Source organism: Muntiacus reevesi, chromosome 9, assembly GCF_963930625.1.
Source record: "Muntiacus reevesi chromosome 9, mMunRee1.1, whole genome shotgun sequence".
Lineage (NCBI taxonomy): Eukaryota > Metazoa > Chordata > Mammalia > Artiodactyla > Cervidae > Muntiacus > Muntiacus reevesi.
Genome location: NC_089257.1, coordinates 8,271,670 through 8,285,150, shown reverse-complemented (window position 1 = coordinate 8,285,150; position 13,481 = coordinate 8,271,670). Strand labels below are relative to the sequence as shown.

At 37.7% G+C, this 13,481-nt stretch overlaps 1 protein-coding gene across 1 annotated transcript; it reads right to left on the bottom strand.

Moving 5' to 3' along the window:
- Positions 1-2,312: 2,312 nt before the first annotated feature.
- Positions 2,313-3,242, bottom strand: LOC136175471 (olfactory receptor 4C46-like). Its single transcript, XM_065945755.1, has one exon. It carries the CDS (start codon positions 3,240-3,242, stop codon positions 2,313-2,315), a length of 930 nt encoding a protein of 309 aa, XP_065801827.1.
- Positions 3,243-13,481: the final 10,239 nt, after the last annotated feature.

The window sequence follows — 13,481 nt, the reverse complement described above, 5'->3', positions numbered from 1 at the left end:
CCAACCTGTGGAGAGCTGTTTCTTTTCTGGGCCTCACTCAGGACCAGCAGCTCTTTGAGTTCCTTTATAAATGGGTCACTGAAATACACCCACACAAAAAATGTGCTTTCTCCAAAGAACGTTGAGGTCCACTGAGCACGGTGCATTTTCTTTGTTTATGGGAGAGGACAGAGGGAAAAAGTTAACTTTCACATTAAAAGGAATACCTTGATATGCCCCATACCACTGTGCCTATAAATAATCACTGAGTTTGGTACTCTGAATTTTATTTGGATTGATTCTAACATCTCACACAGAAATGCCTTACAAAAAATCTAAAGCAATCGTTGCTTTTTGATCAGAAGATGCAGTCAGCATAATATCAATGAATGTAATGGATCAACATAGTGAATTATGGTACAGTGAATAACAATAAGAATCTGTTGGTTGCTCTTTGTCTACTTCAACTATAGATCTGAGAAAATAACCACATGTGTTCAGTACCTGGGACCTGAGCTGAAATTCCATAATCAACTAGACGGTGCCATACACATGCTAAATTGCTCAGTCGTGTCTGACTCTTTGCAACCCCATGGACTGTAGCCTCCCAGGCTTCCGTTTCCAGGGGATTCTCCAGGCAAGAATACTGGAGTGAGTTGCCATGCCCTTCTCCAGGGGATCTTCCCCAACCAGGGAAGACAACATTCTAGGTGTTTGTTATTCTGCTTGCTGTAAATACTTATATTTATTCATTTGATATTTATTATAAACCATACATCATGCTACTTGTAGAAACAATTTATATCAAGTAAGTAAATGAAGGGTATGACAATTTATTTAATAAATTGAAATTTGTTTGATTTCAAAATATTCTAATATTCTTTGATTTGAATTATTGCTCTATGTGATGGATCATAAACATAACAAGGTCACATGGACAATGCAAAAGGATTCTGAATGCTAAAGGGAAATTTGGACACATGATGGGATATTCCTTATTTACCCTTTAGAGATTGAATGCCCTGTTGCTTTTATGAGGGCTTCCCTGGTAGCTCAACTGGTAAAGAATTTGCCTGCAATGCAGGAGACCCCAGTTCAATTCCTGGGTTGGGAAGATACACTGGAGAAGAAATAGTCTATCCACTCCAGTATTCTAGGACTTTGCTGGTGGCTCATCTGATAAAGAATCCGCTGCAATGCGGGAGACCTGGGTGTGATCCCTGGGTTTGGAGGATACCCTGGGGAAGGGACTAGCTACTGCAATTACATATCACAGTGATAAGTCAATGTCTAATAATCTACTATGATGTATATAAATAGGCATAGTTATTAATAAAATTATTAGTATTTAGTTCTATGTAATAACCTATTATATAATAGTATACATACTAGGGCTTCTCAGGTGGTGCTAGTGATGAAGAATCTGCCTGCAAATGCAGAAGGAACAAAAATGCAGTTTCGGTACCTGGGTCAGGAAGATCCCTTGAGGAGGGAATGGCAACCCACTCCAGAATTCTTGCCTGGAAAAATTCCGTGGGTAGGGGAGCCTAGTGGGTTGCAGTCCGTGGGATCACGAGATTGTACATGACTGGGAACACACACACATACATATCAATATGATAATATGTTATATAACTAATTGTTTATGTAATTATATAATATTACTATACAGGTAGTATAACTGATTATATAGTAATAGCATATACTATATTAATAATATGTAATATTATTATGTAATAATATATGACATGTAATATAGCACACACATAGATATATATGTGTGTATATATATATATATATATGTATATATATATAGTCTGAAACAGTCCCAGTCCCTTTGAATGGTAACTGGTTACCCTTCTGTCATTGTTTTCTGACAGCTAACAGCATGATTTGAGAGATCAGCTAGATTCTGTTTATTAGTTCTTTGATATTTTCATTTTGGAATTTACTTCTTTCTATGTAGTCTCTCACTTGTTAATGGGAAAAATAGCAGTGCCTATCTCTATGGATTGTTACTGAGATTATTAATAAGAAAGAATATACTTTATGGCATTTATTTTTACTAGAATAAACATTTTGAATCCATATAAAGTGATGAATTCAGTGATATCAAGTCCCAATTTGGTAAAATTTTCACATATTCAAAGAACGGTCCTGGGTTTGGCTTTTCCCATTTTCTTGCACCAATTTCTACTCCCCTCTTACAGAATCTAAGTTTGGTCATTTTGTTGTTGTTGTTCTTTATTTCACTAGGTATTCTTTGCAGAGATTGTCAGCAATGTCCTTTTGACAGTTACCTCTGTTCAATCAATTTTGAGTTCTGGCCACATTTATTTTTCACCTGAAATAGCTTTCCTACTAAACCATTTCCTAATGGCAGTTTTCAACTGGGCATTCCTCAAGGTATAGATTAAAGGATTTAACATGGGGGTTATCATCGTGTAGAATACAGCAACTGATTTATCGACAGGCAACATAACTGCAGGCCTCATGTATACAAATATGCAGGGCACAAAGAATATGGCAACGGCTGTCATGTGGGAGACACAAGTGGAGAGGGCTCTGCGTCTGGCCTCCGAGCTTTTGGTCCTCAGGGAGCGCAGAATGACCACATAGGAGCCAGCCAAGAGAAGGAAGTTCAGCAGACAGAGGACACCGCTGTTGGCAGCGACAAAGAGCCCTAGAGTGTGGGTGTCAGTGCAGGAAAGTTTGAGCAAAGGGGTCAGGTCACACATGAAGTGATCTATGACATTAGGGCCACAGAAGGGCAACCTGAAGATGAAGAGGATCTGGATGAGTCCGTGAAGAAAGCCTCCCATCCATGCCACTCCCACTAGCAACCAGCATAACCTTCGATTCATGATGGTTGGATAGTGCAGGGGCTTGCAGATGGCCACATAGCGGTCATAGGCCATCACAGTGAGCAGGATAATATCAATACCTGCAAGGAAATGTTCCCAAAAGATTTGATTTGTGCACCCTTTGAAAGTACTGGTTTTCTTTTCATAGAGTGAATCTATGACCAGTTTAGGGGTATCAACACAGGAATAGCAGGCATCAATAAAAGAGAGATGAGCCAGAAAGAAGTACATTGGGGACCCCAGTAATGAGCTGGTAGTGATGGCGACCGTGGTGAATACATTTCCTGCCATAGAGATGATGTAGACAACCAAAAACACAACAAATATGATTTTCTGCATCTTTGGATTCTGTGTGAGTCCCAGGAGAATAAACTCTGTCACATTGTTCCTATTTTCCATGTTTTTCGTGCTCTTGTAGATCACAGTACCTTAAAAAGTCACTTTTTTTTTTAAAGAGTCTTGAATTTATTGTTTTTCATCTAATAAATAGCAATTGCCTAGATTCTATGGATATCTAAATTCTAATAAGATTTTTTAAGATGGAAGATATTCTGATATCTTAAAGATTTTTCAACTATGAGTGCATGAGGATTTGAGTGTAAATATTAGAATTTAAGTGTAAGAATATGAGCACATGAGTGTAGCCATGAAGGCGAATTTGAGAAAGTGTGAATTTTGCATATAACTCTCGTAAAGATGTTTTTTTGTGACTTGGACCAAGTGGACTTGGATGAGGTTCAGTCAGGAGATGGAGATCAAAGTGTTATGCGCAACAGAGTAATTAAGCATTCACATTAAGTGTTATGGGGCATCCATAATAGGAAAGGAATGAATACAGGGGACTCTGGATACTGTGATAGAACTGAAAAGCCATGTTGCCTAATTCCAATACCTTAACCGTAGCTAATAGTGTTTGATTGCTATGTGTATGGCATGGTAGTAACCTGTACATGGTATTATTTCATCCATTTGCACAAACTAAAGGATATCAGAGACTAATGTTAATAGTAAGACTAATAATGATAACAACAAAATCTAATTACAGCAAAATCTAATCACTAGCAACAATAAAACTAGTTTTAAAATCATGATGAACACTTACTGTGCTCTAAATGCTTTTTCAGAAATTTCATTATTTAATTATCACTGCAGACCTCTGAAATGATTACTACTATCATTTGTAAACTTATTTTTCACACTAGTGAGTAGAAGCTTAGAGAAAGTATGCATCTTGACAAAAATCAAGCAACTAATAGCAGATCTAAGACTAGTTCAAATTCTACTTCTTTTTGGTTCCTCCAAATTCTTAAATACTGTTCTATCTTGTTAGGTTAAAATAAACCATGCTGATCTAATAAAGACTTTTATATATTATCACAATGTTTATAATTAATGCTACTCCAGAGGCAAGTGTCTATGTGGCAATGTCATTGAAGAAATACAAATATGCATATACATACACAGCCTCAGACACATACACACAGTAAAACTTACTGAAATTCTTCATTGTGAATAACCCTGTGGTACTACTTTCACTGAAGGCCCATTTTAGTTTTGTCTCTTCCTCACCCCTGTTTCCTTTCTCCACAATTTCCCTACAAAGCACTACCCCACAGACTCTTCTGCAAAGTGTTGAAATGATGATTCCAGCAGTTAAACACTGATTTGAGAATCAGAAAAACAAACAAACAAACAAACAAACAGGTAAGGATCTTGTGTTTCTTCACTTGCAGCTACTTGATTCTGGGGTATATTTCTTGGCAACTTACATCCTAGTTTCCTCTAGTATCAAATGAGGACGATAATGTCCACCTCACAGGCTGTTATGAGAATTGATTGAGCAAACATATATGAATATCTCCACCACACAGCAGAGGGCACACAGAGGACCTTCACTTATTTTTATGACTGTCTATGCACCTAGGAGACAGACAGAATTGGTATTTTGATCAATAATACAAATAGATATTTAACCATGAAATAAACTGAGGAATAATCATTTGGAATTTTATTTTTAAAAAAACCAGAGAGACTCACATTATCCATAACGATTGATTACAGGAAGAGTTCTTTCTATTCATGTCTGGATTAAACAAATGATGATTTACATTCTTTAGTATTTGCATTGTTAAATGTAAAAGTCTTGAGTGTGAAGTGTGTTTAAAATTTGTTTTCATTATCATGATTAGTCTTAATTATTAAAAGATATGTCTCTTGGCAAAAGAAGAGCATCTGGTGTTAGAGAATTGAGTCCCACAAATTTCTTAATCTCTATGAGCCTCAATTATTTCTTCATCTCCTAATTTAGGTTAATTATATTCATTAACTCTCTTTAGAGGAATGGGTTGAAGATTAAATGCTCTATTACCCTATTTGAAATGCGATGAAACATAGTCATTACTATATATGGAAACTAACAATCTTTAATAAGAATCAGCACTATTGAAGAACTTACCTTCAGATTTTCTATGATCTTAGTGATATTTGGGGGTATTCAGAACTAATCCCATTTGCAAACAGACCTCCTCTTGGGATAAACAGCTTTCAGTACAAAAACTATGACACACTCAGAAAGACAGTATTCATACAATTCAGTACCACATCAACAGTGGATAAGTAGGTCATTTTATAAGGCTTAAATCTTCACTTCTAGCCTAAAGCATCAAAAAGCTTTCACAGAAAACCTGGAACTTCACTTCGTAATGAATTCAGCTGGAACACTATGGAGAAATGTTCTTCCATAGATGGCTCTCATCTCACGGACAGGAGGCAAAATGTGTGGTGGAAACACACCAAGGGATTCATTTCACCCTTGGTGAATCTTGCTCTGTAGGTGAGAGCAAGCTAAGGAAACTTTGTTGCCTGTAATGCATGGATATTTAAAGAGTTTTCCACTAAGATTCAAGTACTTTGTCTTATAGATTCCTTTTCTCTCCAAGGAATTAATTATCTTCCTTGATGGAAAGGCTGGTCTGAAGAGACATATTTGAAAAACACCCATTCTTGAGTAGTGACTTGCATCCCTGCCCATGCAACGTAAGCATGTGGATTCCCTTCCTCTATCGGAACCGAGTTTCTGTGTGAATAGCAGCAATGGCATAATTCTAGTGTGGGATCTGCAGTGTAGTTAATTTCTACACTCATGTCAGAGAGAGAACTCCTCTCTTCTTTTCAACTTTAAAACTTTTCTGGAAATCTAGTATTGACTGGGCTTCCCAGGTAGCGCTAGTGTTAAAAAATCTGGCTGCCAATGAATGAGACATGAGTCACAGACTGCAGTGCAGGCATAAAATTGAAGGAAGCCACGTCAAAGTACTTGAATTCAAAATCTGTTTCATACATTAGAGGGTTCCATGGGCTTCCCATGGGGGCACAGAGGTAAAGAATCCACCTGCCAGTGTAGGAGACACAGGAGACATGGGTTTGATTCTTGAGTTGGAAGAGGAAATGGCAACCCACTCCAGAATTCCTGAAAAATTCATGGACGGAGGAGGCTGGTGGTCTTTAGTGCATGGAGTTGCAAAGAGGCAGACAGGACTGAGCTACTGAGCACACACACAGAGGACCGTGGAAGTGACTCAGACGGTAAAGAGCCTACCTGCCATGCGGGGGACCCAGGTTCAGTTCCTGGGTTGGGAAGATCCCGGGGAGAAGGGAATGGCTTCCCAATGCAGTATTCTGTCCTGGAGAATTCCATGGACAGAGGAACCTGGGCGTCCCAGGTGAGTCGGGGCACAGAATTCGCCTGCCAGTGCAGGAGATGAAGGTTCAACCCCTGGCGGGTAGGGAAGACCTCCCGGAGGAGAAAAGGGCGACTACCCAGCGTTCTTGCTTGGGAAAGCTCATGGACAGAGCAGCCTGGCGGACACAGTCCACGGCGAGCAAGAGTTCAGCCCTTAGCAACAACGGCAACCAGGGCAATAAATTGTGAAAGACTTCTCCCGTCTGGTTCAGTAACGCATCCGTACCCTCAGCTTCCTCTTCTCTCTCTTGCTGAGAGTGTCCAAGTTCTATTCTCCTACATTCCAGTGATGCAGTCAGTCACCGTGCTTGCAACTGCAGTCATCCTCAGCTACGTTGTATCTTCAAGACTTTTCATCTTGTCCCTGAAAGTTTGTAGAGTTTCATCAACCTATTTCTATTTCCTCAAGCACTCAGCCCCTAGCACACATTTTTCTATTTTCTGTTTGTGTGTGGTGACTATTTCTATTTTTAAAATTTATTTTGAATTGAAGGATAATTGCTTTACAATATGGGTTTGATTTCCGCCATACACAGACATGAATCAGCCATAGGTGTACATGCGTTCCTCCCTCCCACGTTCACCCTTTCCCAGCCCTTTAGGTTGTCACGGAGCCCCAGTCTGAGTCCCCTGAGCCAAAGGCAAACCCCACTGACCCTGTTCTACATGCGGTGGCCTCTGTGTTTGCAGGCTGCTCTCTCCACCCCTCTCACCCTCTCCCTCCTCCCCAGCCCCGCTTTCATCCATAAGTCTGTTCTCCTGTCTGTCTCCATTGCGGCTCTGCACATAGGATCATCGGTACCATCTTTCCAGATTCCATGTATATACGTGTTCATATACAATGTTTATTTTTCTCTTTTTCACTTCTATCTGCATAGGCTCTAGTTTCATCCACCTCCTTAGAATTGACTCAGATACGTCCCTTTTTATTACTGAGTATTGTTCCACTGCGTGTATGTACCAGAACTTCTTTATCCATTCATCTGTGAGTTGACTATTATTTGCTATTGTTTTGGTTTTTATTCAGATTCCACATTAACTCATATTTAAAGCTGATGACACAAAATGTAAAAAGCTTGATGCTTGTTCCCTAAAGACTTCTTTATGTCTTACTTAAGCAATAGCAAAGTGTTTAACATTCTCTTAGATTTATATTTAATGCTGTTAGCAATACTGGACTGATATATTTGGTGAACATTTATAAAGTGCACTCCCTGAGTGAAATAAAACTATTATTGGTACATATATATGATGGCTATTATTAAAATTTATAAATTTTAGTAGGTTTAAAAAAAGTCCACTTTATGATGAAAATAAATAGACTTACTAAATTGTCATGTTTATTCAGAGTTCTTTATGTATACTCCTTGTTTAATCCTCACAGCAAGCCTATAATATAGGAATTATTTTCATTTTCAATCTACACACAAAAATGAGGCCCAGTATTCCATCTCTTTTCCTTGAACTTAAAGAACCATAAGATGGTAGAGACAGGATTTAGATTCACAGAGTCTGAGCTCAAAGCTCATGCTCTTAATCATAGCATTCTACTACTCATCTCTAAGCTAGAATAAAAGCAGTTCATGACCACGTCATCAATTCCTGACTTGTCCTGTGTTGTAGGTCATGTTGAAGATGTGTGAATTAAGGGATTAAGTGGATTAGAGGCCTTTATTTCTTCCAGAGAATACATATGGATCTGGTTTAAAGCCTTGCTTCTGGTACTTCTTAGAACAACCTCAAGGGTATGTTCACTTCTCTGAACTTCAGATTTTCTGTTTGTATATTTTCAGTAGACACATGGAACATTTTAATATTTTTTGAAACATAGCATGAAAACAAAATAGCACTGGATATGTATCAGGTATTCTACTTCTTCCTGAGAGAAGTGAAAGGATGCTTAGAGTTCATAGTTTCTCTTTTCTCTGACTCACTTTTGAGGGCAGGTGAATATTCAAAATTATGCATTGTGTGTATATTATGTTCTAAAACTTGTTTAAAAATTGCATTATTCCAAATTTTAACTACAAATACTTTTGAAACACATAAAAAATCCTAAAAGTTCTTTCCTTGTATAATTTCTTATTCTATTATCTTAGCTTTATTTTTCACCTGCATGTTAACTGATTTTATTTTCTTCTTTATCTCTTTAGCTTCATCATTCTTTCATCTAAAATACAAATAACCATGAAAACCTGTATAGCATCTGTATGTATATATGTGTGTGCTGGTTTTATACAGGAGTAAATTAGATAATTTTATGATGGAGTCATTATTGTTTTATATATATATATTTTTTAAATTTTATATTTTAAATATATTTTTATACTATATGGCCCTCCTTATGCGTGACATGTAGTCAGGGAACTTTGCATTGACTCGGAAATTAAAAAAAAAAAAAACAAATGTGGAAAAGAAAACATACTATTTTACTGAATTTATTTCAAAATAAACAGGAGAACAAGGTTAGCATTGGTAAGTTTGGTCCATGTAAGAATGAGAAGCTTTGACATTCATCTTACTTGTGAACTAGAAAAAGGAGCAGCTCATAACCCTTTATGAGAGAATATATCCTTCCCACATAAACACGTACTCTCATATGTCTGTACAGACAGTCAAACCATGACTCAATAAGTAATCAAGCAAGGCCCTCCATTCATCTTTCGCTTTCTGAGGTAATTCTGACACGCCATTCCTTTCTCATGGCATGTTTCACTTCTGCATTCCTCAGTGTGGAGATGAGCGGATTGAGGAAGGGGGTTCCAATCATGTAAAATACTGTCACCATCTTGTTCATGGGAAACGTGGTCGGGGGATGGGAATAGATAAATATACAAGGCCCGAAAAATAAGACAACTACAATGACGTGGGAAGGGCAAGTGGAGAGAGCTTTTTTCCTCCCTTCTGCCCTGTGGTTTCCTAGTGAATGCAGGATAACAATGTGTGAGATTATCAGAATTATAAAACTGCGTGTGCAAATGACCCCACTATTAAATGCCACCAGTGGGTTCATCACATGAATATCCATGCAGGAAAGTTTCAACAAGGCTGCATATTACAGCAATAGTGATCAATCAAGTTGGATCCACAGAAGGGCAATCTCAAGGCCAGGATAATCTGAGCCATAGAATGTATAAAAGATACTATCCATGCAAGAACAATCAAGATGATGCAGATTTTCTGGCTCATAATGGTTGGATAATGCAAAGGCTTGCAAATGGCTGCATAGCAATCAACGGCCATGAGGACAGGACAAAGATCTCCATGGAGCCAAAAAAATGCAGCGCAAAGACGTGAGCCAGGCACTCATTGTATGATATGATTTTCTTTGCAGACAGAGCATCTACAATTAATCTGGGAGCCACGCAAGTTGAAAAGCAGGTATCAATCAAGGACAAATAAAATAGGAAGTACATGGGGCACTCAAGTGTCTGGCTAGATGTGATGGTCACGATAATAAGTAAATTCCCCACCACGGTTCCAAAATAGAAAATGAGGAAGATTGCAAACACCATTTTCTGTCTCAGGATCCTCTGTCCATCCTAACAGTATGAACTCAGTTACACTGTTATTTTGCAGCATTGTTTCAGTTGATGAGAGTAAGACACTGGTTAGAAAAACATTCTGCAAAGGAGAACAGGAAAGGTGCTTATGAACAGAAGAGTCAGAGCCCAAATAAGGGTGGGACTGCCACTATTCAGTGGGCACTCATTTGTCTGCTATGTATTACTTTCATCTGAATGGAAAGGAATGTATAATACTTTATTTCCTTGATTGCATATGAAAATAATAATACAAGAAATAGGTAAACAATGAAAAATAAATTATTCTTCAGACATAATAAGTACACACACAGGATAGAGGGTGAGACAGAGAGAAAGAAACAATAAACACAAAATTTTAGTAATGAATACACAGTAATTTGGCCCAGGCAATCATGTCACTTATTTTAATAGGTTGCTTTTGACTAAGTTTACTTTTTATTCTACTTCTCAAACATTTCAAGTTGTTTACAGTTTTAAAGTCAGCTCCAAGCCCAAAGAACTAAACAGACATTTCTCCAAAGAAGACATACAGATGGCTAACAAACACATGAAAAGATGCTCAACATCACTCATTATCAGAGAAATGCAAATCAAAACCACAATGAGGTACCATTACACACCAGTCAGGATGGCTGCTAACCAAAAGTCTACAAACAATAAATGCTGGAGAGGGTGTGGAGAAAAGGGAACTCTCTTACACTGTGGGTGGGAATGCAAACTAGTACAGCCACTATGGAAAACAATGTGGAGATTTCTTAAAAAAACTGGAAATAGAACTACCATATGATCCAGCAATCCCACTTCTGGGCATACACACTGAGGAATCCAGGTCTGAAAGAGACACGTGCACCCCAATGTTCATCGCAGCACTGTTTATAATAGCCAGGACATGGAAGCAACCTAGATGCCCATCAGCAGACGAATGGATAAGGAAGCTGTGGTACATATACACCATGGAATATTACTCAGCCGTTAAAAAGAATTCATTTGAATCAGTTCTAATGAGATGGATGAAACTGGAGCCCATTATACAGAGTGAGGTGAGCCAGAAAGATAAAGAACATTACAGTATACTAACACATATATACGGAATTTAGAAAGATGGTAATGATAACTCTATATGCAAAACAGAAAAAGAGACACAGAAGTACAGAACAGACTTTTGAACTCTGTGGGAGAAGGTGAGGGTGGGATGTTTTGAAAGAACAGCATATATATTATCTATGGTGAAACAGATCACCAGCCCAGGTGGGATGCATGAGACGAGTGCTCAGGCCTGGTGCACTGGGAGGACCCAGAGGAATCGGGTGAAGAGGGAGGTGGGAGGGGGGATCGGGATGGGGAATACGTGTAACTCTATGGCTGATTCATATCAATGTATGACAAAACCCGCTGAAATGTTGTGAAGTAATTAGCCTCCAACTAATAAAAAAAAAAAAAAATAGAAAAAATAAAGTCAGTTCCTATTATTAGCATGTAAAATCTTTAATTTATATGCTGTCCACTTCATTATTTTTTTGTCTTTCAATATGCTTTCTTAAGACACAGAGTCTCAGTGAATCTAAAATGAAGGAAAAATATAAGTAGGACATTTCCCATAAATCAGAACACTGTTTCAATTTCCAGGTTTAAAATCAAACATCAGGAATTTATAAAAGGAACCCAAGAAAATCCAAGTCATACCTGAAACATTTCATTAACATTTTTGTGATATATATCTTAAAAGTCCTGTACTCTAATCTTAAGTAAGCGAATATGGAAATTAAAAGGCAATTCTTGTTTATCATATCTAGCTAAATGCCAAACACTAGACAAATTGGTTTATGTCCCCTACATTAGGGCTTCCTGGGTAGCTCAATGGTAAAAAAAAATCTGCCTGCCAATTCAGGAGATGCAGGAGAAGTGGGTTTAATCCCTGTGTTGGGAAGATCCCCTGGAGAAGGGAATGGCCCACTCCAGTATTCCTGCCTGGAAAATTCCATGGACAGAAGAGCCTGGTGAGTTGCAGATCGTGGGTCACAGAGTAGGACACGACTAAGGGAAGGCGCATGCATTCGCACCTTTATTTTATTCAAATAGAAGGTAAGAGCAAATTGCAAATGTCAAACTGGAAAAGTATGTTTACTGCTTATATGCCAGAAAGATCATAATTTTCAAATATAAATGGATTTCACTTTAAAGCTTAAAATATGGCAAAATAAATCATAGGCAAAATAATCCATTTTAAAAGAGACTTTTCTCCTTATTACATATAATTAGGGGCTTCCCTGGTGGCTCAGATGTTAAAGAATCTGCCTTCAGTGCAGGAGACCAGCGTTCAATCCCTTGGTCGGGAAGATCCTCTGGAGAAGGGAATGGCTCCCAACTCCAGTATTCTTGCCTGGGAAATCCCATGGACAGAGGAGTCTGATGGGCCACAGTCCATGGGGTCACAAAAATCAGGTAATTAACCACATGAAAATGTGCTCATTTGTATTCACTAGTTAATACATTCAAATTTAATGTCCATTTAGATGATATTTTCATCTATCATTTTTATGAAGTGTACTTTTTGGTGCAAGTCTGTTGACTTAGTGCACATCTGAAAGGAGTTTAGAATAAGGATACTTAGAGTAATACCACCCATTGATAGAGACATTCAAAAATATATATATATATATATATATATGTATGTATATATATATATATATATTAGCAATGCTATCTAAAGTCTGTTTTAAAGTGAAAAGTAAGAGGATAGAATTGTATGCTAGAATAAGTCAATTAAAATAGGATAATACATATTACATGCATATACTCATATATTAACAATGCATATTTAGAAGGATGTCAGCAAGAGCATAGATTTGTATTCTCCGTGTGAAGAAACATTTGCTGGCATCAGCTACATGAGCCATGCCTAATTGTTAAGATGTACTCTTTGGTAAATTTGAAATACATCATTATCATGTGTTGTACTAAACAATATTTCTTTTAACCAGATTTATTCTAGAAAGTGTGAAGCTGCAATGATCCTGGTTAGGCATCATTTCTTATTCTGATGTTGAAAAAATTTATTCAATAAATCTCTATTGAATGCCCAAGACTCTGCCTTTCTCACAGAAATCAAACTTATTTTACTAAAAAAAAATTAATGTTTTCTGAAACCTCGTATTAGTTGATGGACTATTATTAACAATTGCACATCCTTGAGAAGACAATAACAATTGTCTTCTGATTTAGGTGGAGGGACAGTGATATTTTGGAGAGAATATAAGACTTGAGAGCATGAGTAAGATGCTGAGGCAAGAACAGAGTTAGTTACAGAGCTAAACACTTTGTAATCACATCGGACAGCAGCAGCTACATTTA